The sequence below is a fragment of the Pyricularia grisea genome (assembly GCF_004355905.1).
Source record: "Pyricularia grisea strain NI907 chromosome Unknown Pyricularia_grisea_NI907_Scaffold_2, whole genome shotgun sequence".
NCBI lineage: Eukaryota > Fungi > Ascomycota > Sordariomycetes > Magnaporthales > Pyriculariaceae > Pyricularia > Pyricularia grisea.
In genome coordinates, this window is record NW_022156717.1 from 1066661 (window position 1) to 1091565 (window position 24905).

The window sequence follows — 24905 nt, forward strand, 5'->3', positions numbered from 1 at the left end:
AAAAAAAAAAAAAAAAAAAAAAAAAAAAACAAGGTCGCGGCGCATGCATCTCTCCGATCGACATGTTTTGCAGCAAAACAGCGTGGCGTGGCGCAGTTGGCTTTTGACAGCTTGGAAAAGGCAGGGAGGGGATAAAAGGCTTTGCCCGCGCTATGGCCCCCCACTCCATATGCCAGCATTTTCCCGTTTTTGAACAGGGGAAATCGTAGGTTAGGGAAAGTTCCCCACTCCCATCCCCCTGGTCCGGGACTTACTACTATGACATAGTAAAAGTAAGGGGGGCTTTTTTTTTTTTTTTGTTTTCTCTGGTACCGGTAACATTTGCCGCCCGCCCGCCTTCCGGGAGGCCGGGACAGGGGTAAACGTAGTCCTTTTTATGCCTTCGCTTGGGCAAGTGGCGCAGGCAAAAAGCTGCAATTTCGCTCCCGGGGTTTTAGCGGCGCGAAGTCCTTCGGAATGGATTTGAACGGGTGGCTAACAAAAGGGTGCGGTTATTACGCATCTTCGGATTCCTCAAGTACTCTCTCTGCAAGCGCGAAAAGGAATAAAAAACGCATAATGAACTGTCATGACCCAGTCAGTCTTGTCTTGTAGACAAACGGCAGAAATGACAGTTGTTCATCCAGACATCACTTGCAATGACTTGTAGTAACGGCTAGTGCCAGTTCATATTGTTCTCGCAAGGCTGGATTAAGTTGGGGTAAGGTGTCGCCAAACCCTAAAGCCAAGCAGGCTTGTGACAGCTTGCTATCTCCAGACACCTAGGTGACGCTCTCCGTTATTTCCGTCCACAAGGGTAGGGTGTACAGAAAAACCCAGTCCTGATACAGCTGTCATGTTCCAGCCTCGTAAATCGGTCAGGACGGGTTCGTCAGTGAAAAGTTCTTGGTTATATATGTCTGCTGATAACTGTGCTCTAGCTTCACCGCGGCTATCTACCGCAGACCGGATTCGGACTGCACTTCGAAATACGGGAACTTAACCTGCAGCTGTCTGTCAGGTTCAACCTAGTTCTAAAACTAGTGATCAGGATTTTGGAAGTGTAAGAATATATGATGGTTACTCCCAAATCGGGTTAAGTCCCCGGAGCACGGCGGCGTTATTGGCCGGGGCCGGGTTGTTCCGGTCGTTCACCGCACGCTGATGTTGCGACGTCACCTCTCCCAACCAACAGTTGACACAAGCGAGAAGCATTTGCCACCGTGTTCCATTAGTCGTTATCGACCTTGCCAAATATTTTGGTTGTGTCCTCCAGGTCCGGAATGCGACTGGATTCGACTATCTGCCTACACAGCAATCTGCGCGTCTCCTGGGTGACTGGGAGTACGTCCGAGTGGTGCAAGTATCTCCAGACGGCGATGGCCTGCTGCAAGGGCCTCAGACACTCATTGATATGCCCTTAGTCTACTGATTTTGTAATGGTGGCTCTCATCCCTTTGGCGACAGGCGTCAGAGAAAGAGTGGCTGGCCTAATACCCGAGGATAAAATATGCAAACGGCGGGAAGGCTTACTCTACGTATATACCATCAATGCCCAGTTGGGTTTTGTCGCTAGCGGAGGATGAGGCCTTGAGTTTTTTTTTTTTTTTTTTTTTTTTTTTAGGCCGACACACTCTGAAAGCCGCGTGCTATATATGCATAGTTGTTTGTTCGCGGGCAGACATGCGTGTGGGTAGATCACGTGTGGTGACACGTGATCTTAGAACACGTAGCAGAGATTTTAACGGATTTCTGCAGGATTGTAAATAGTTATAAAACGATAAATAGCATGTACGAAAATACCGTTTTATTTGTTATATTGTTTTTTACCGATCGCAGCGATTACTCTATTTTTATTAATATTAATCAATATTGTTAATATAGGCAATACAAATAAATTAAATAAAGGTATTTAAATTGTTAATTCCCTTAACCAACGCTATATTTGGGGTTAGTAACGAAAAATATTATAATAATTACAAACACCGTATACCAACGCGTTTAGGATTTGTGGATTATTATTACGTAAATTTTTAAAAATACCGGTTAAATTATTACAGCCTAGATTTTTTGGAATTTTTATTACCCGGGTTATACCGTTAATTAAACCCCTATTCCGAACCGTTATTTTAAACGAAAAAACGGCGTTATATCGGATATTAATACGATAAACCCAAGTATACCGCCTATACCATTTACAATACCGAAAATATTCGAAAACCCTAACGAAAACGAGTTTTTAAATCGTATATTTAAAAAATTGGGGATCCGTTCCAATAATTAAAAAAAAATCGATATAAAGGCGTTAAAAACCGGGTTGGGAAATTTATCCGAATATTTAAACTAAATAATAATTACGTAAAAAAACGTATGGATTATTAAAATAATTTGCAATTTCGAAAAACCTATAATATTTAAAAAAGGTAACCGGTTATTGGAATATTATATCGAAAAATTTAAAGGTTAAAAAAAAAAGGATTTTGATAAATATAATAAAAGGTTTATACGAATTTTGAAGGATTATTTATAAAATTATAAAATTATAATACCAGGTCGAAAATACGGAAAAATAGGCCGAAAATTAATAAATATTATAAAAATTGTAAAAAAAAAGCCGTAAACGGCAATTACGCAAAACCGTAATCCTAACGAACCTTTAATTAAAAAAACAAAAAATTATATTCCATTATTTACCAACCTATAACCCGTATACCCTACGTCTAAAATAAATTTTTAGGGGCCCGACCCAAAATTACGGTTATTACCTAATATATAATATAATTATATTTACCACCTATTTACCGTTCCCGGGAAATAACCGTTTAATAATATAAAGCCGTTTAACGAAAAATATAAAAAGGAATTTTAAAATAAACGGGCAAATTTTTAAAAGGAATAATTAATTGCGTACGAAATTTTCCAAACGTATAATCGTTTTATTACGGTATAAAATATTATTATATATAAACGTTTATTACCTATTTAAATACCCAATTAAACGTTTCCGTTTACCACGTTAAAAAATTTTTTACAAATTTAGGAAAAAAATAATAATTATTTAAAAAATCCATACGATTTTTTGGATAAAAAAATATTTAATTTTATAAATATTTACTAAATAATACAAATCAAAATTTCCCAAATATACGCCGTATTTCCGTATATTTTAAAAGGAAAAATTAACGATTATTTCCGGATATATATAAATAGGAATAAAATTTTTAAAAATATATATTTACGTTTAAAAAAAAAGTTTAATACCGATTTTATCCGCCAATAATATTATTTAAATTAAAATTCGATTACGTTTTATTTTATAAAAAATAAACCCGAAAATATAAATAAAACCCCAAAATAGATTTTAAAGCTTTTTTTCGATAAATTATAACGGTGTTAAAAAATTATAGGATTAAATTATTAATTTAAATATTAATTCGTTAATAATACGATACGGGTTATATAAGGAATATTAAAACTAAAATTAATATTTGTAAATACGAATAAAAAATCGTACGAAAAATTTTATAATTAATTACGCCGGTTTATAATTATCGAAAATAAATTATAAATTAACGGTTAATATTTGGTTAATCGCAAATACCAAATAATAGTTCGAAACGAACGGCCATTATACCGCAAATAATTGGGTTTAAAAATTTGAACGAAATTAGGGATTAAACTTTAAAAAAAAAGAATGTAAAAAAAAGGAAGGTATTATATTTACAAAAAGGAAAATTGCAAATTATGGAAATATACCAAAAAGGAATAACGCGTTAAAAAAAAACGTTAAAAACGCGAATAAAAAAATTATGGCCAAAATATACGAGGTTATAAAACGTTTTTACAGGCCGCGGAAGGATTTAACAAAGATTTGGGCAATAGTAATTTAAAAATATTAAAAGGCTATTTAACAAAATTTATAAATAAAAAACCCATTATAATTAACTATTATATAATAATATAAAATATAAAATTTTTAATAAACGAATTTTTTAAATATAGGTTTAACGTTATATAAAAATAGGAAATAACGCAATTAGTTAATCGTTTAAATTATATATTTATACAAACCAATATGAAATGGGAAAGTTTTTTACCAAATATTGGCGCGGTTAAATATTTAACGGTAAAATTTAGGCAATTTATAATATTATAACGATATAAAATAAATTTATATATAAATTAATAACGCGTTAAAAAAATACGTATACGTTTTGGCCAAAATGGCGTAATAATATCGATAAAAATTACCGATATACTTACCCCTATAAGGATAATTACGTTTTATATTATAAAAATAAATATACCGTTTTTAATATTGTTAAAAAATATGGATAAATTACAGGTTTATTATAATAACGTCCGAAACGAAATCGTTTACGGTAACGGTAAATAAATACTTATAAAACGGAAAAAAGGGCACCCCTAATTTTATTTGGATAATACCGCGCAAAGGATTATATTTTTTACCGATTTTAAAATTGCGGAAACGTTTTTAACGGAAAAAAAGCTACGGCGAATTTACAAACGTTTTAAACATTTTTCCGTTAATAAATTTTGGCGTTTATTATAATATACAGGCGAAAACGCGGATTTGGAAATAATTTAAATAATTAATAAAATATGCTATTTTTGCCAAAAAAAAAGGAAAATTACCGCAACGTTTTAAATTTACTTTAAAAAAAAATATTAATTTTAATTACGAAATTATCGTTAATATTATATATTTAAATAAACGGCCAATATTTTATATAATCGATACGAATATTATATTTTAATTAGCCTAATTTTTAGTTAATATATTAACCAAAAAAACGTAGGAAACGTTAAAACGGTATTGGATTAATATTTATTTAAATCCGCCAAACGTATTAACGTTCGACCCAGGGCCAAATTTCCGTATAATTAAATTTTACGTAAAAATACGTTTTTTAGGGATTATATATTATTAAATTTTTACAAAAACGTATTGGGTTATAAATAAAATCGAGCGTTTTTATATACCTTTAAAAAGGGCGTATAAAATTATCCGGGTAAAATACGGTAACGATTATTTACAAAAAACTGCCTTTTAAATAGCGGTAAAAGCGGTTAACAATACCGCCGGACCGAACGGATTAATACCCACGTTATTGGTTTTTAAAATTATATTAAAAATAATTATAAATTTACCCCCAACGTTTACCCAAACGAAACGCGCGGAAATAATAAATAAAATTATAATTAAATTCCGAAAAATTATTGTAAAAAGGAAATTAAACGACGCGTTAACTATTAAAAGCGGGCCTAATATAAGGGATAGGTTACCGCGTACGTTAACGTTAAATAACGAAATATTAATATACCGTAAAAAAAGCAATTGGAATGGCCTTTATAAGGTTATTTTTATTACCGAAAATATAATACGGATAACGTTACCTAATAGCGATTCCGATTTTAAAAATACGTACGTTAAACCCTATTACAAATATTAAAAATAACCGAATAATATATAGGATAATTAGGCCGAATTTATATATTTAAGGGAGGTTTAATTACGGCGGAAAAGGCGTTTAAAAACGGTATTAAAACCCCCGAAAAAACCTTTTAAACTAACGCCAAATTCCTTTATGAAAATACCTATTATTTTATAATAAATTACTTTTAAAAATAATTTTACAATTTATATAACGATTAATTTAAAGGATTAACGGTATAATACCAAATAAAAACGGCCTAAAATATATTATAACGAAACGTTTATATTAATTAAAAAAACCCAATTTAAAAAATTAATTATTAAATATAGGGCCGAAAAAAAATAATACCGCCAGGGGTTCCATTCGAGCAATTAAATATAACGGAAATAAATATTTTACTAGACGCAAAAATATTCGAATTAATATACGGAAATAATATATATAACCGGATTTTTAATGTTAAAATAATACGGAAAATTAAAAAAATAACAAATCGCCCGTACGAAAAATTACGTTTTATTATTTAAAAATATAATAATAGCGAAAAAAAAAGTTTATTAACCCAAACGTTAACAATTATACGGTATAACCAACAATTAATTTTAACGATCGTACCTATTATAATAACGTAATTCGGCTACGTTTTTATAATTAAAAATATTAGCCAGGCGTATATTTAATCCAAAAACCAATTCGTTAGGGATATATTAGTAAAAATCCCGAAAAAATTATTATATAAATACCCGCCGGAAATTTATTTTAAAATTAATAAACCGCTATATAAATTAATAGAATTAAAATTGCATTAATTTAATACCTATTAACGTTATTATAAAAAATAATTAAATTATATAACGTTTAAATATAATACCTATTGTTCGTAGACTCGCAGGTCTACTAACAATGCATTGCGTGGTAGACTTAATCAATGGGTGAGAACGTTATACCTCTGCAATTTGGGTATATTCGGTCTGTCTTCTACCTAAGTCGTGCGACTGCATTTGATTATTCACGGCCGGATGAAAAGTCTTTCATGCGGTCCGTGCTCCTTGCTTAGTCACCCAATCGCCGGGGCCGCAGCTCCGGCCCGGCTTTACCTCCTTTCCGCTGCGCGCGCGAGTGAGGCTATTCCAACACCTATCTTTTAATTACAAAAAGCGGTCCGTTTAGGCTAATGGGCCTGTAAATAGACGATACGCTAAATTTAGGGAATCCCGAATTCGTTACGTACGAAAAAACAAAATTCCAAAAAACAGGGTTATTAGCGAAACCGCAAGAAATATTGCAAGCGGAAAACGTTAAAAATTTTAACGGTTATAAAATAATATTACGAAACGGTAATATACTAATATAATAAAAAGAATAGGCAAATCGCCTGGAATTGGTAAACGTACAAACGCTAAATCGCAAATAATAATACGTGGCCCAACGGGCCAAAAACGCCTATATTTTTATTACCTATTAACCCGAAATTATATTCGATTTTTTAATGGTCGCGTAGGCGGTTAACCCGTTAAATATAAAAATCGAAACGTTTAATAAACGATTACAATAGCAAATTAAAAACCAATAAAAAAGGTTAAAATACATTTTATTATCCATAAAAATAGCGAAATTATACGTATTCGTAAACGGATTGTTCGTTAATTTAAAAGATTTAAATTTACAAATAGGTTACGTAATTTTATATAGTAACGAAATTAGCCATAAAAACGAAAATAATTTCGAAATATAGGGCAATATTGTATATTAATCTTCCACCAAATGTAAACGCGTAACGCGTAACGTTTTAATTAGCGAAATTTACGGTATAATAAACGGGTTAAATATAGGTTTTATGCTAACGCGTACGTTCCGAACAATTTATAAACGTAACGGCTTACCGCTTTTAAATTTCGTAATTTGTACAAATTCCAAATTATTATACGATTATTTAATATAATTTGGAATTATTATAAAAAAAAAATTAATAATCGATATTATGGCGATTAGGTAATTGTACGAGGAATGTAAAATTTAAAAAATCCAATAAATTAATGGATTAAATAACCCTATAAACGTTATAACGAAAAAACATCCGAATAACGCGTTGGAAAATTTAATATTAACGAACAAATTACGGATACGTATAAAAGGTTAAATATAACGTAATTAATAAAAAAATGCGAAAAAAAATTATAATATAAGGCATAATATAAATAAAATATAACGTATAAATTAATATTTACCCTTTAAAAAAAATATAAAAAATAACGATTTTTTAACCCCCGAAAAGGACCCGTAAAGAATAGCCAATAAATTAAAATAAAATTTTTACAAACCGTAAAACGGCCCGTTTGGCCTTTTTTTTTTTCTTTTCGGCCGATATAACCGCTACGGCCACGTTATTACCTTCCTTTTTTTCCTTCCAAATTTCTAATATCCCCTTAACGACGGGGCGCTATTTAATAATCGTTTAAAATATACGTTAATATTAAATAAAAAGAAAAAACGGTAAATATTATAATTTATAATTTTATCGTTTTTGGCGATAACCGCCAAAAAACGGACGGTAAAAAAACGGGCGAAAACGGGGATTTTTTCGTAAAAATATCCGGAAACGTATTTGTAATATCGTCCAAAAAACGGGTTCGTTTTACGGTAAACCGCGAAATTGCCGGATTTTTATTTGCCCGCGAAAATAAAACGTAAATAGCCCAAATAAAATTTCGGCCGGATTACGCCGGCGGCGGGGCGGAAACGGAAGGCGGTAATAATAAAAACGCGTATTATATATAAATTATTAATTTTAAACGATTAAACGAAAAATAAACGGAAAAAAAAAATACGTATATTTATTTTTAATTTTAATAACCCGATTAACGGGCGTAACGGTAATAAATCTTTTACTTTTACGGGTACCGGTAACGGTAATAAATTTTTTATTTTTACGGGTACCGGTAACGGTAATAAACTTTTTATTTTTACGGGTACCGGTAAAGGTAATAGCGGTAAAAATAACGGTAAAAATAACGGTAAAAGTAACGGTAAAAACGGGGGTAACGGCGGCGGTAACGGTAGGCGTAAAAGCCCCAGGGCGGCCCGAAAATAAAAGGTACCGGATAGGACCGGTAAACGTAAAATTATTAACGGCGCGAACCGCCAGGTTAAAAAATAATGGTTTAATTATTTTTTAATTTATATTAACGACGATATATTTATTAAATAATTGTTAAAAATAAATAGCCTATTTACGATAAATTTAATAAAACGTAAATCGGAAAATTAGGACGAAAAAATTACGAACCAAAAAAAAACGGTTTATTTATAAACGGATTAAAAAAAATCGGTAATTATTATAATATAAAATTCCTATTAAATTTTCGTATTATAATTGGTTATTTATAATAAATTAAACGTTTACGTAAATAAAAGGTTATTTTATTATTATTAAAAAATAATAAAATCCCCTTTATTTATTAGGGAACGGTTGGAATAAAATATTCGTTTATAACGTTAAAAAATTTCACAATTTTCCAAACGCGTTATTTTCCTTTATTTACTTATTAATAATTATTTACGGGTTTAGGGGGTGCGCATATTTGCAATTAATATAGAAGATAGCCTGTATTTGTTCGCGGGCAAATATGCGTATGGGTAGATCACGTGTGGTAACACGTGATCTTAAAACACGTAGCAGAGATTTTAACGGATCTCTGCAGGATTGTAGATAGTTACAGAACGATAGATAGCATGCACGAGAATACCGTTTTATTTGTTATATTGTTTTTTACCGATCGCAGCGATCACTCTATTCCTATCAACAATAGTAGAACATGGCAAGTGGAGAGTTGGTATTATCGCGTCCCATCTAAGCTGGAGACTCCCCTGCCGGCGTCATTGGACCATTTAGGATGGAAGCTCACTGCACGGTCCTCTCTAGAAAGTAACAAGGTTCCATCTGAGTAGAACATTGTCATGGCACCTGTCTTTGCCATGTCCTGCACAAAGAATCCTCCCCTGTTGTTCTGGGGTCTGTGATGAGCCTCTGACGATCGGAAGTAGTTAATCTTAATTGCGATTGTTTACATAGTAGTAATGATCTTACATGCCATAAGCGAAAGCAAAGTGAGTGAGGCGTACGGCAATCCTACGTATGGGTTAAGAACCAGGATCGTAATCTCCTGAGATTGAGTCATGCGAAGGGCGCCGCCCTGGTCGCAATGATCATTTCAGCAATGACTGACTGAGCGCGATATTAAACCATACTGGTAAAACAAGGTGTGCTCCGAGGACGTGCCATAAAGCCAGGTGGATCGCGTACTCTCGATGAGGATACCCTGGCAGCGTAGATCGATCTTGAGTCAGCTTTTAACCGGGATATGGAAGCCTCGAGGCTGTTCAAGGGTGCACCAACATACCCATTTTGGTGGTGTCCTCTCAATACGGGTTTTCAAGCTCACTACAATATTGTTCGGACATTAGCGGACTTGAATTGGCAGTTCGAGAGGACTTGGCTCGTATGGATCAGCAACTCAAAGCCGCACGTTCTCAAAAACAGCCTGATGTGCTGGGCGTAAGGGGCATCATCATGGAACCGCCTTTACATTTAGGATTAACTACGGACCTTGATGCTCGGACACTCCCTAGAGTTAAGCCTGCTGCCATCGGCTCTGCCAACCCAGGTGTGACAGTCTGTAAATAACATGTATCTGGCGATCAGTTGGCAAATATTCCCAGGGCGACGTATAGAAGCAGCGATGGATGGAAGATAGGACCTAGCCAGCATAAGATAGTAACAATGCCAGCTTCGTCAGGCTCAACATTCTATTAGGCGCAAAGAATCCTAGCCGTTTTCGCATCGGAGGTAAATATCAGATCTTACATCTCCACGGATCCCATCTGACGCTGGCTGATCACAGGCTTTTTGTTGTCTGCATATGTGGTCAAAATGCATTAGTTAAACACCCCATAGAAATGATGCCAACACTTGTCCTCACCTCTCACCCAGAGGATTGCTTCCTGACACCAAACCATCCGATTGAGAGGCAAACCGCTCGGTTCTGGTTTAATCTGTGTCCTTCGCCGCTCATGCATGCACCGCCTAACATCCTTGGGTCGACAGGTCCTAACCCTCCTTCAATCAGAGTGCTACGTAATAACATCTCAGTGTCCTCCCTCTCGTTGAGCAGCAAGCTTACATTCTCAAATAGCGCGTTATTGAGAGTCATATCAGTGGTGTTGTAGTGGATAAACCTAGGTACCTTCGTGGTCCACGACGGATATCGACGAAAGCATATCGATCGCTGTGGCCATGTCTATAATCCCAGAATCCACGAGCATCATACTGCGAATTCCACGGACGGACTCTGTCCTCGGAAAGAAGCTTGAGCGCTCCTGTGGAGCCCTCGACGACGATATATTTCCACTTCGGTTTGGATAAGAGAAGCCAATATTATTTTAGCAGGCAAGGAGCGATAAAGTTGGGAAAAGGCGACGGCCGTTGGGTCGAGATGCATCAGGACTTCCGCAGAGTCAACACCTTACATAGACCATATAAGCCCTCGAGAAATGTAAAATTACTCATGTGGCCATTCTCAGCAACTGTGGATATAGTTCAGTTGTCAGTTCAACAATACGAGCATCCCAATGCCCTGCGGTTGGAACAAGGCAGCAAGCCAAATGGCAGACCAGACTTACTAATAGACTTTTTCTTGGCGTTAGCATCCGTCGATTGCACCAAACTCACCGTATTGGAGATCAATTATTACAACCACCGCAATCTGCTGAGTCCGGGGATCTTGCCTATGGGAGAGTGTGGAACTACTCCTCGAACATGGACCAGCGTGACGACTGTGGCCTGGATACGCTCACTTGGCAGCTTAGGCACCAGGTTGGCTTCTCAGAGGAGCGAGTAGAGCAGCACTCAAAACTGCCTGCATCCTCCGGTGCGGCTGGGCACAACTACACGGCAACCAGCGGGCAGCCGAGCACGGAAGGAATTTGATGTCTCATGCAGGCACTATTGGGTAGGTAGGTAGTTGAGAACTGCGTGAGCTCATGTACACCTGCTTCATATTAATACTAACGTATCAGTTAGGTAGGCAATTGTTACCAATTTGATACAAAGAAGACTCTATTGAGAGTATATTGCCATCGAATCTGCTCCGGCAACACTGACACTAGATCAGTCAAAGCAGACTTCACCCCCACATCTCCGTAACATATCCCCCGCCTACAACAGCCTTACCTGTAAGCATCTACATATGCATCGTGGCCTTGTTGACCGCCACTTCCGTCGACCATGCAGCATCTTTGTACTAGAACTCTTGCAAGGGCCAACGGTGCCGTTTGGTAGGGCAGTCCAGCACAAGCTGGTTACTCTATATACAATACCCGGAACGGCAAAGGGCAAACCGGGCAGCCAAAGCGGAGGGGAGGATTACGCTGCCTGTGACAACGGCATGATGCTGCTCTTCAAACACATCAGCCTGTCTATCACCTCCTGGTTACGTACGAAGACTTTGCCGACAATGGTAGCAACGTTTGCCATCGCCCTATAGCCCAACGTGGCACCTTTTGGTTGCCAAGGAAAATGAGGGCAGCGTGGGTAGCGTCTATATTTAATTATCGGCCGCCTTCACAATAGAGGCTCGCCGTGCCCGTTGGGCGGTCCACCGGATCCTGAGCGCTCGTCGTAAAATAGTAGCTAGCCATTTCTCTCCAACTGTGATATAACGCCGGGTGACATCGAAGGCAGTGCACCCATCGACAGTGGGGTAGACTTGATTCTCATCGTCGTCTGATTCGGAGTCGTACTCTGGATTAGAGTCTTCCGTGTTCTCATTGTCCACTTCGTCTTGACCCTCTTGGACTCCCACCGTCTGCATCGCGGTCTCATCCGAGTTTCCCCGCTTGTAATTTAGCCCTTGCTGCCGCCTCGGCTGCGTCCCTCTTTGCGATGAGTTCCGACCTGATACCGTACTCGCGGTCAATCAGGACGACAAAGCCATCAATCCGCCTCTTGTACTCAGGAACATTTCTGGCAACCACGGAATCGTAGGCGAGAAATTTTCAAACGGACTGGAGACAAGCGCCATCAACGTATTCGTAGTACCGATAGCGCGCACCCTCCCGGTCCCTCGGTAGCCCAAGCTTCTCAAGCGGGAACGGCGCGCTGGGGCCGTCGCGTTCGGCGACCTCACTCTCCTCACACCAAATGCGAAATTTCTGACAAACTTCTTCATTGGTGGCACCGTCAAGAGTGGCACGATCCTCAATGATGGTCCATCACAGGTGCCTTTCAAGAACATTTAAAGACCCTTTGTTTTCCAACTCTGCCCTGACTTGTATCTTGAGCAGGGATATGAACTCGTTCCAGAGACCGTCTTCGTCGTAGGTACAGCGATAAATGACGAATTCCCAACGGTAGTAGCCCGACTTGGACATTCTTTCCTTGATGTGAAGAAACCCACCCAATTGATCCTCAGGCCAGCTATCCAGAGGAGGTGGGCTTTTCGTCCGTGGTCATTTTGAGAAATGTATTGCTGAGGCTTGGCTAGACCAGGAGAAACAGAACGTCCAAGCCTGATGGAGAGGAGGATGAGTTTGCACTGAAATCCAAAGGCACAAACAAGTCTGTATAGGAATCTCGCCAAGCTTATGTGCAGGGTAGGCAGGCTTTGTGGCAGCAGCTGTCACGTGCATCAATTTTGTAAATGGGGCAGAGGACTGCCTGAGACCCCTAGAACTAGTTTATGTATGTGAGTATGTCTAGATCGGCTATGTACCTGCTTACCTAGCTCCCTCCTTAGATACCTAGGTATATTGGTGATATAGAATGTTGGCGTCTATGCACCTTTGGTTCATTTTCCTTTGATGGGCAAAGTTCATAACCTGATGGTGTTTTCGGATAAATACCTACTTCAGTTCATCTGTAATACGTGATTCTGTGAGTGATACGAGACGCCAAGGACACTTGCCTGGAATTACTTTCACACCTTGCCCCTTCTTGTCGTAAAAGATCTCATGGTGCCTCCATACTCAAGGTATAGTCCTCAAGTGTCTATCTTACCATGGCCATTGTTTCCCGTTGGTTGTAATGTCACTCGTGTTTATCACGTGTCGTGGTAGATACACAGGATGAATACGGAATATGATACGGAATCGGGTATGCTGTATGGTATGCATGTGTGCTAACAGGAAGGTGGGTGGTAACGAAACATCACCTGACATGTTGTGCATGCTACCCAACCTAGACGTTGTAGTAGAGTTACGTCGTAGCAGACTTGTCAAGTTTACCCACCGGCATCTTGCACCAAGCTACCAGATAATATTGTGTAGTCGCAACCGGATTCTTGGCAGAAAGATTCAGGACTGTTGTGTGGGTTCAAATAGTCAAAGTTTTCGCACCAAAGTAGATGAGAGGGAAGCAAGCGGCAGGGAACCGGCAGGCAACCGAGCGGCAGGCAGTTTGATTGACGTGGATCGCTCGCGTTAAAGGTTAGCAATTTAGCGGAGTTATCGAACGATGCCTAGACTTTCAGCTGAGGTTTGCCATGTAATCACGGTACCAAAAAAAAATCACAACGCGTTGTTTACCAATGAATCCTGAAAAGCCCTGTCTTAGAATAAGCTCTAGGCGGGCCTGGCAGAAAAATCCGGGGCAGGGAAAAGGTCAAAGCCAATGAAGAATAATTGTGACAGATACAAGGACAGATTTCAGGGAAGCGATGATTGGCGCTGAACCTTTGCGCCGCGTAGCCGCTTTTTTCTTTGTCTGTTTTTTTTTTTTTTTTTTTTTTTTTTTGATTTCCTCTGGCCCTGATGACCGATCACAGAGGGGCGCTGGGGACAAGCTTGAGTCGGACACGCTGCGTGAGCTAATAACCGCTCGAATAGTTGGTCTTGAAAAAGTTAGAAAATTGGAACAGAAAAAAGCCGAGAGGTAGTGTCAAGTTTGATGATGCGAAATGGAACAAAAGCGCCGAAACTGCTACCTTGGGTCAAGGTGGTGTTGAATCCTACCAGTACGTACCATGCTCAAACGCCCACAAAGAAGCAACAGCGGACCCCGATGGATGGGAACAGAAACAGGCAGGAAACGTTATCGTGGCAGGCGGTCAAGGAGGGTCCCCTAAAAACCAGAAAAAGAGATTGACAAGGGTTTCTGTCTCGGGAAGATCGGCAACAGCACCATGAACAGGAACGCCCAATAAGCCACCGCATTCGCCACGGGGGTCCATCCAAACCAAATCTGACTGCCCTGACTGGTAATCAAGCCCAGTCTAGACTTGTTCTTTCGCAGATCGTGGGAAAAATGTAACGAAGATCACGAAGCTTTTTTTCTTTTGTTGTTTCTCTTTGTTCTTTTTGATTCTGTCTGTTGTTAATCACGTGTGCCCCTATTTCTGTTCCCGATCAGCTGGATTCTGTGTTGCTTTTACAGGGAAAAGCAGACCCTGACTGCATGGATGTATACACCTAGCTATGGCGGGTTGACGAGAGAGAAAAAAAAAAAAAAAAAAACGAGGCGCTGCCATGTCGTCATCGCGCAGCCTGGGGACACAAAAGGGACGGGGTCCAGACCAAGGGCTGCGGGCTAATGTTGCCACGAATTAAATGGAGATGGGGACCAACCATCTACGTATGTGTCCAGGCGGGAATATTAGCTTCTTATTTGGCTTTTAATTGCTCAAAATACCCAAAGTCGAATGTGTTGTCGGCCGAGTTCTGCTCGGATCAGGAATGTCAATCTAGATAGTCTAATTCGCCTTATCAGGCCGGCTCCTAAGGCTAGGGCTAGCAGCATGGTCAGTAAGCAGAATTCGCGACGCATCGACACTTGCGATGCAGCCCGTCCGCAGGCTAGTGCCGGCGTGGCTAGCGCCATCTGCCATGAATATCCTGGACCAAACAAGGGAACTTAAGCTCAATGTGTAGGGGATTACAGCAAGTGGGAAATGAAATGACAGCGTTGTCTTGTCTTGTCTCGCCTCGCGTTCCTGATGTTTGTCGAGTGAGATCTATTCTATCGGATATAAATATCTGTCGGGAATACAAGATTTGAAAAAAATCGCCATCTCATCCCAGCTTTTACCTTTTTTTTATTTTTGTTTATTTCACCACAAGATCCCTCGTACTTACGTAGATATAACCCGTACTAAAGACCCTTTGTGCAGCCGTTAATTGGCAGTCGTTAAGCTGTACCATCAATTTCCTTTGTCCACAATGGCTGGTCGAAAATCATGGAGCCTTCTCCAGCTCGTAACAAAAGATAGCTGGAAGAAATGGAGGGCAAGGAGGGTCACACCGTCAGTTGACCCCCGAGCTAGTGTGGGGCCCTATCGGCTCCAGCTCTGCCGCATTTTTCAGCACTGCTTCGGTAGTCGGTCGGGTCTCCTCTCTGCCTGGACGCCAAGTGAACGATGTTGGATTTTGATGGATTCGTTGCGACCGACGCGGGTCAATTTTTTTTCACATTTGCTTCTCCGGTACTCTCCGTTAATGCATTCCACCTTGCTCTTGTAAACCCCCAACCACCATTCGGATCAATCTGAAAATCCAATGTTCAACAAACGAACAGGGTGTTGGCCTCCAGAATACTTTTCCCTCATCCCGACCAAACTAAACTTTGCCAAGCTTCCTCTCCGCGTCAAATTTACCTTTCTTGCCCGCTGAAACTTGGCCACGACCTGGGACGCCTTGTGCCTGAGCAATCCAAAATTGTCGTCTCGACAACTTGTTGCTATCTCGGTTAGCCACTGTTTGGGTGTGCAATAAACGATTCGACAGATGGTCTATTCGGTGCTGTCGTCGCCAATACGACGGAGAGACAAGTGTGGGTGCAACCCAGCCATCGCTCTGCCGCATTTTCCTCAACATTGCGAGCAGCACAGGTAGCTGGTAGCTCAGGTAGCTAGCAAAGCATCGATTGTCTGCGTTATCCGATCTCTTTTTTTTTTTTTTTTTTTTTTTTTTTTTTTTTTTTTTTTTTTCTCTCTCTCTCTCTCTCTCTCTCTCTCTCTCCCTACCGCAAAAGGTGCCCTACCTGCAATTACGTCAGGTAGTCTCCCCCACGCAAACAACCTCACAACCCACCATGAACGACAGATCGAGAGCGACGTCGACTCCAAATCCTCACGCGATCGTGCCCCAGTCGTCCGTCCCACATGCTGCGCCCTCGCCGCCGCCGGCGCCTCCCGTAGGCGAGGAGAATTGGCTCGATTATATCGATCAGCAGAAGCGCCGTGCCCATGACATCGAGTCGCGCATTCAGGTCCTTGAACTCTACAAAAAAGCCGCTACTCTCGAGAACGGCAGCCTCACCTTATGGCTGGCCTACTGCGAATACTTTTGGTCTCTATACCAGAGCTGTCAGCGACCCGGTCAAAATGGCTTCGCAACGTGGAGGCCCGAGGAGCTACCTACAGCTCGCGACATCTTTTCCCTAGACTCGGCCCTCCGGTTGTGGCAGGAGGGTCACGAGGCGACGCAGTACCGATTGAGCGACAGCCACGAACTGTGGAATCGATGGATAGGCAAGGAGATGGAGCTGCTAGGTTTTTCCAGGACCGCAGAGGGCGTTAAGCGCATCACCCACCTATTCCGCAATCGTCTACTCATCCCACATATGAAATGGAGTGAGACATCGCAAGCCTTTTCCATGTTCCTCAACGAATATAACCAATCCGCGTGGGAGAGCACCATGAAGGAGATTACCACACGGTCGCAGTCAGCGAGGGAGCTGTGCGAGAAGCGCGATCCTTACGAGCTCAAGCTGGCAAAGGCGATCGAGTCGGGCGACGAGGATGCGCAAAAGACGGCTATGAGGGATTATCTCCAGTTCGAGATAGCCAGCACGGTACGGGAAAAGAAGAATCCCAAAATTGCCATACAGATCGCCTTGGCTCTCTTCTCGCGCGCCTTGACTGGTGTCCTTGCCAGAGACGAAGAGACATGGACCGACTATGCCGTCTTTGTATCGACCCTGTACAACCGTTTCAACAGCCCCGAGTCCCGCGATCCAGACATGCTACAAATACTGCCCAGTAGCCCCACGGTGCTACAGGGCGCCGTATCACATTGCCCATGGTCAGGCCCGCTGTGGGCGCGCTACATACTCAGCTGCGAGGAGGCCGGTCTGTCATTTTCGGCCATGGAGCGGATCAAGCACGCGGCTACTGACAGCTCTCAGCTCGACCGCGATGGAATGGTGGGCGTCGTAGACATGTATGCCGCATGGTGCGGCTACCTAAAACGGTCGGCCCTGGACCCTGCGGCCACCGAAGAGATGACTGATCTCGCCGACTCTGGCCTCTTGGCCGCCCTGGAAGCTGTTCAGGTATGGGGCGAGCGTCGATTTGGCAACTCTTACGTTGGAGACCCAAGCTTCCGACTCGAGCGTATCCTAATCAACTACCTCACCGAGAAACACGGTGCAATTGACGAGGCACGCTTTCAGTGGCTGAGGCTGGCTGAAAAGCCGCTGTATGCCGTGAGTTACAACTTTTGGCTGCAGTTTTACGTCTGGGAGCTATCGGTTTTTCAGGCAGAGAAGGGCAAGAACCGCAGTCCCACGCCCGGACAGGCAATGCCTCCAAAGCTCAAAGTCCCGTCAAAGGCCACCGAGGTGCTGCTCCAGGCATTGAAGAGGAAAGATATTGACTGGCCAGAAAGGATATTGGAGGTCTACTTGCAACACTGCAACGACTACGAGACGCCCGAGAGGCTGCGCTCAGCTTACGATCTGGTCCACAGGGTCAAGAAACAGGTGGAACAACGCCGGCAGGGCGAGGCGGCGGCGGTGGCCGCGTACACGGCGGCGGCGACGGAACAACAGGCGGGTGATTCACCTTCGGCAGCGGCCAAGCGCAAGCGAAGTGACGCGACACCTGACCGCCACGAAGGTGCGAACAAACGACCCCGGAACGGCGAGGACGGCGAGTCGGCGGCGACGGGCGAGGATGCAGCCAGCTCGTCGCAGTCGGCCGCGTCGGCGCTCAAGCGGGACCGCGAACACACGACTGTCATAGTGACGAATCTGCCGGCTGACACGACGCAGACCAGGGTGCGACAGTACTTTCGTGAGTACGGACACGTTAACAGCATGGTCCTGAAGAAAGTCGACAACGACCGGTCCGCGGTTGCGCTCGTCGAGTTCCGGTCCACCGACGACGCGAGGTCGGCTCTGTTGCGAGACGGCAAGTACTACGGCGAGAGGGTCATCGAGGTGAAACCCGGCGACTCCCTGACTCTGTTTGTGACCAACTACCCGCCCACGGCCGACGACGAGTTCATACGCAAGCTGTTCAAGGACTGTGGGGAGATTTTTGACATCCGGTGGCCGAGTCTCAAGTTCAACACGCACAGGAGATTCTGCTACGTCAGTTTCAGGGAGGCCGAGGCGGCAAGGAAGGCGACGGAGCTGGACGGCAAGGAGCTACAGGGCAAGTTCAAACTCAGCGTTAAATATTCGGATCCGGCGAGGAAGAAGGCTCGAGAAGGAGCCACATCTGAGGGCAGGGAGGTCAAGGTGGCAAATTTACCGTTGGATGCAGATGAAGCGTCCATCAAGGAGGTTTTTGGCAAGATTGGAACTGTCCAGACGGTGCGCGTTCTCAAAAACATGGCAGGCAGGAGCAAAGGGACAGGATTCGTCGTATACGAGACAAAGGAAGAGGCCGACCAGGCGGTCACGGAGCTGAACGGCGTGAAACTCAAAAACAACATCGTCACGGTGGAGCCAACCAAGGTTACCAACTTCAAGCCGCAGGCCCGTACCGCCGCATCCCCATCGCCCAAGCCCGACGGAGAGGGTGACATAGCCATGGCTGGAAGCAACGAGCGCCAGGATGCCGGTGATAGCAAGGAGAGTAGAGAGGCACGCGATCTCCGGACTTTTGCGCTGCTCGACATCCCCGACACGGTCAACGACGCCCGGGTTCGCGCGCTCGTCGAGAAGCACGCGGGCGAGGGTGCCACCATCTCCAAGTTGGTTCTCCGGCCGGATCATGGAGGTGCAATTGTGGAGCTTTCGGACCATGCGTCGGCGGGCAAGGCGCAATTGGCGTTGGACGGGGCTGAAATCGATAACTGCAAGATAAGAACCGGCACGGTTGCGGAGTTACTCAAGGAGAAGGACAACGTCAGGAGCGATCGGATAGACGGGCCAGTGGATAAGGCGGCAGGCGGTGATGGGAAGAAAGAACCCAAGAAGGCTGCGGCGATGATGATGCCGCCGCCGAGGGTCTCACGGCCTGTCCTGGGTGGTCAGAAGCCCAAGAGGGGCGGATTCGCGGGACTCGGATTCTTCCCCAAGACTGCAGTTAAGAATGCAGCTGCAAATGAGGGGACAACAAACGGCACTGTCTCGTCGACCACCGACGACGCAAAGGCCCCTGCCGTACAGAAGAGCAACGCGCAGTTCAGGGACATGTTCCTTGCTAGTAACGGATCTTCGGAAGGGCAGAAAGATAAACAGCAAGACAGCAAAACGGAGAAGGCGAGTGAGACGAGTGCGGCAACTAATGGTGATTGAGATGGATGAACAAGCTTATTGCCGAGAAGGGTTGTTGTCGATGCATTGTATCAAAATCAGGAGAAAGGTTGTACACAAAGAATTCTTTGGACGTCGACGGTCTTTTTTGTTTTTCCTTTTTATAACGGTTTTCTATTTTTGTTTTATTGCTTATGAGGGGAGCGATCTTAATCGTTACCGATGCTATGACCCTCCGGGCCGAGTTTTTACTTATACCCCGTTTTCCACTCCATCTCGGCTACATTATTATTTTTTCTCCCGCTATGGTGTCGCTCGTGGAGGGTTGATATCTGCCTGCGAGGGGAAGGACTAGTTGAACCTAGAACTAGTTGACGGGCAAGTCTGTATTTCTAAGGCAAAATGGACGCGGGCGACATGGACTTACGGCCTTGGTTGTGTTCGTGTTCGCCCATCATCGATGACTGATATGACATTGTCTCGAAAGGGACCGCGTTTCTGGACTTGAAGTTTGTGTTTTTGCTGTCGGCTGTTGAAGATCTTATCACCGGGGTGAAACAAAGAAGAGTAAACATCTACAGCCACGGTCCTCTCGTGGAGATTTATAACAAGCACCGCTTACTTGTCATCCGTCACATTGTCGCTTGCCGATCCTCCCAAGAATAACAGAAGCCTAGTGCCCACAAACTCCTTCCATACTTCAACACCCGCGAGACGATCCGAACCCTTCTTGAGCAAAGACGAAAGCAAGATAGCCCCCCGGGGTACGGGCAGTCGCCAAACTCTCTTTTTCTTCCTCAGACAAGCCGATCAAGGATGAGGCCTTGATGGCTTTCACTCGTGTATATTCTAAGCTGAAGGAGTCATCCTTTTTTATTTTTCTTTTCGAAAAAGCTTACCCGCTGTCGTGTTTGCATAAGTTCGATTTTGCTTGACAAAATACGCCTTGTATACCCAAAATGAAGCGTATCCCCCAGCTCTCCATGAGAATCATCGGCAAAAGTGGGGGATACCCGAAACAAGATTTAATAAAACCCGTCATCGGATCAGTTGCATGCTCTCTTTTCCCCCCTCCACATTCGGGTATATAAAGTATAAGTTAAGCCTTCCGAGACATGTTCAGGCCAGACGTTGAGAGGAAATACTACGAGTAGCAAAAAAAAAAAAAAAAAAAAAAAAAAAAAAAAAAAAAAAAAAAAAACAGTGGTGGAGAGGTTATTCCACATTAAGCATTGTTCGCCCTGATCAGGTCATCAAGGGCTTGGCGAGCTGATATACATAGCAAACGGACAGTCTTTAACCGGATGAATTTTCATTTTTGTTGCCTGACTAGGTCCGGATATAGGATAGTGGAGGGATTCACATGTGTCCCCTATGGGGGTGGTCACCGTATGCATCATTCAGTATTTTAACATTCGTACTTGCCGTTGGTTCTTCTAATGAACTTTGACCATTGTTTCGTTTTTTTTCCCCCTTTTTTTCTTTTCCTAGTTTGTTTCCCCAAGGCATAATAGCCCCTGAATGTTATCAGATAGAGTGAGGCAAAATATCGCACTCTGAATCGAACCCAATCAATACACTTTATGGTCGAAGCTCTCTCTCGTTTCTAGAAGCCTTGGTATACTTTATTTGATATGGGGCAGACGCAAATACCAGAAACATCTTTATTTACCTCCAAACCTGGGTATCATACTTGAGCTTCCCACTGTACCGTACCTTTTTATGAATACAAAGAACGCCACTCTTGAAGAGGAAAGAAAGAAGGAACAAAAAGCCAGCAGAAAGTCGCTATCCCATCACCAACGGTTCCTATTCCTCCACAACCCGCCCCACAAACTTCTCCAGGCCGAAACTCTCATAGTATTTCCCCAACCGACTCAGCCCCATTTCCTCTAGTAGGCCGCTAAAGGTCTCGTCTCCCTTCCCCTTCTCCTTCTCTTTGCCCCCTTGCCCAGACGCGCCCACAAACCCAGCCATGTCCCGCAGTACAGGCCACAGCGCAAAGTCTGCAAGGGACGGCGCCTCACCGCCAGCCACATACTCGCCGCCAGAAGACATGTAATCTTCAAACACGGTCAGCTCGCCCTTGAGCGGGTTCAACCCTATGTCTTCACCAGCAGTGGCGCGCCACTTGTCCAACAAGCTCATTGCCTGTTCGAAGCGCGTTAGCCTCTTTGCTAGCGAGCCCGTCTTGCCGGCTGAGAGCTTGCCATATGTGCTTTCTAGGTATAGCATGACTGCAAAGTCGCCCCTGACGTCTGACTTGTCGACGTCATTGTCTACAAACCTCAGCTCTTTGGCTGAGGTGGTTTCACCATCAACAGTTTTCTTGGGGTCATCGTCACCACCAATGGCAAACCCAACACCGTACGAGCCCAGCATCAACTTGATCCTCAGATCCCGAGTTTCATCTCCAGAAACCCACAGCCTCGGCACGGTCTTGAAGTGCAGCACGTCGAAACCTTCGCCGTAGACTGCATCCCAGTCAAAGTCAGGCGTGTTGTTTTCGACCCCAAAGGCGCGGATCATGCGTTCGGCCTCCTCCGAAGCCCCATTCTTGACGGGCTTCGCATCGGCCCGGGTCTTGCCAGTCGCACCCTGACCCCAGATCAACAACCCATCCTTGTCCAGAAACGTCCCGATTTGTCTAAAGGTAAGGCTGATCCTGGCACCACCAAACGCCAGCTCGGGAGCCAACCTGTCCCGATCTGCGCGCCTGTCCTGCTTGATGGCGTGGGTCCAGCGTGCGTTGGTGCGCAACCCCATCTTGACGAGTGAGTTGTGCGGTAGGTTGGCCTTGACAATTTCTCGTTTCTTGCCGCTACCCTCCCCTTCCTTGTCTTCCTCGTCCGTCTTGCTTTTGTCGCCGCGCTTGGTCCGAAACACCATTTTCCGCTCGGCGCCCAGACTGACGTTGGCAATGTAACTGCCCCTCACCACATCAAGAGTTTTATCGCTATGCTCCGAAATGTAGTCCTGCCCGCTGCGATACAACTGGACGAGGACGTGGTTGAGCTCGTGCCCGATGTGACGCTCTACGTGTTCTTTGATCTTCAGCACCGTCGGCGAGAAAGGGACCAACGGCGGTGCCTCGTCTGCCGGATGCCGGTACAGAGGCACGCTGGCATCCGATGTTGATACGGCTCCCTGCACGCACACGAGCCGCGGGACCTCGCCGCCCTGGTGCGACATGCGAAGCCAGCTGACCTCGGCCCGGAGTTTGTCAAATATGCCCTGCTCAAGGGCGCCGGGGAGGAGGTCTGGGATTATGGTAGTGTCGCCCTCGCAGAGGGGTTCCAGGGGGTTGTCGTCCGATACCGCCCCTAAGGTGCTTGGGGCCTCTGGTGGTTTTGTTGACTCGTCTGTTTTTTGTGGCGGAGATCCCGACTTCTATATCGCAGGGAGTACCGATCAGAAACTTGAGAACATCACTAAACAATTAACCAGGCTCACAAGAACCAGGCTGACCAGACGCTAAAAGCCAGGGGGGAAAGCACAGGCTGCCTACAACGGCGCTGTCCCGGGAAATATTTTGTCACGCTACCTTGAATCCCGCCTCGGCAGGCATGCCAGAGTCCCGCTCGTGGCCAGTTCCCGACGACTCGCTCGACGCATGTGCGTCCGTTATCGGCTCGGCTGTGGCAGTTGCAATTTGTTTGCCCAGGCCCGCTCCGACTTCGCCACTCACCAAGGCCTGAAGCGCAGGCTGAGTCGTTTCGGGCCGAGGAGCGTCGGGCTCGGCAACTGCTGGCCGTGAAGACGGGTCATTACTTAGCTTCAGCTTGGACATGGCTTGTGGGAGGGTGTTTGTGCTGGTGATGATGATGCTGGGGTCGGTCTGCGACAAGGACGGCTGTGGTGATGATCCGTCACTCATCTCTCCTTGCGCGCCGCTGCTGCTACCTACGAGCTTGCTCCCAGGATAACCGGGGCGCCCCGCATCCCCCGTCGCTCTTGTGCCCGTCCGGACGGGTCCCGGTGGCTGACGTGGCCGCTGCTGCTGCTGCTGCTGCTGCTGCTGCTCGGCTCCGGACGACCCTAATCGGACCAGCATGTCGTGCGCCGTCGTGGTCTCGCAGCCCGTCAGCTGCATCAGGTTCCGAACCGCATTGGCGTGCCGCACCGCGCTCCGGTATCCGCAACAGTCGTCCACCAGCGTCATGGCGAACCCGTGCGAGGCCGCGTCCAGCGCCGTAGCATGTATGCTGACGTTGGTCAGCGCCCCACAGACGTAAAGCTCCGTTGCCAGACGGGTTCGCAGCAGCGGCAACAACTGGCCAGACGCAAAGGCCGAGTACTCCGTCTTGACGAGGTTCGAGTCCCGCTTCGAGTCGATGGCCGCCTCGGCAACAAGCTCAGCTCCCGACGTGCCAGGCCGGACGCACTCGGGCTTGCTGCTACCGGCACCACCGCTCAGAAAGGCCTCATCATCCTGGTCGCTCTTGTCGACGCTCAACCTGCGCAGGCGGCTGGTGCTGCTTCGCATCGACGACACGAGCAGCGCGTCGCTCGTCAGGATGTTGTCGTTTTCAATAGGCCGAGGTGCGTCATACTCGGAGCGAACCCAGATCACATCGCCGTCACCAGAGGCGCGGAAGGCGGCAGCAACTTCGAGGATGCGGCCGATGTAACCCTCGGGCTCTGTCACGGGAAGTGCACCGGTAGGGGAGGCAAAGTCATTCTGGAGGTCGATGATCAAGAGGGCTTTGCGTGTCCGCAGGGAAGGAATGAGACTTGGGTCAAATTGAAACATGTTGGGTAGGCTTTTGCTCCGGGGGGGTTTGAGGGTTCAGCGGGATCAGATTCAATATGTGACCCCGCGCCCACTCTCTTCACGCCAAGACTGCTTTCTGCTATGTTGGTGATGTATAGCACAGTTGGGCAGGTAGGTTTAAGCAGTTTTTGCATACAAGGTCTTGATTTGGGGAAGGATTAAAAAAGTCTGGGGGTGGCTGCAGTCGGTACGATGATATGCCGAGATATAAGAAGCC

The 24905-nt window shown here is 44.5% G+C and overlaps 2 protein-coding genes across 2 annotated transcripts; one reads left to right on the plus strand and one right to left on the minus strand.

Annotated features, from left to right (window-relative positions):
* Positions 1 to 16518: 16518 nt before the first annotated feature.
* On the plus strand, positions 16519 to 19956 carry PgNI_02871 (uncharacterized protein; the record flags this gene model as incomplete). Its single annotated transcript, XM_031122928.1, has 1 exon — positions 16519 to 19956. One exon carries the CDS (start codon positions 16519 to 16521, stop codon positions 19954 to 19956), a length of 3438 nt encoding a protein of 1145 aa, XP_030985528.1.
* Positions 19957 to 21414: 1458 nt separating this feature from the next.
* Positions 21415 to 24667, minus strand: PgNI_02872 (uncharacterized protein; the record flags this gene model as incomplete). Its single annotated transcript, XM_031122929.1, has 2 exons — positions 21415 to 23304; positions 23459 to 24667. The coding sequence occupies 2 exons, from the start codon at positions 24665 to 24667 to the stop codon at positions 21724 to 21726; spliced, it is 2790 nt and encodes a 929-aa protein (XP_030985529.1). The 3' UTR covers positions 21415 to 21723.
* Between the last annotated feature and the right edge of the window lie 238 nt (positions 24668 to 24905).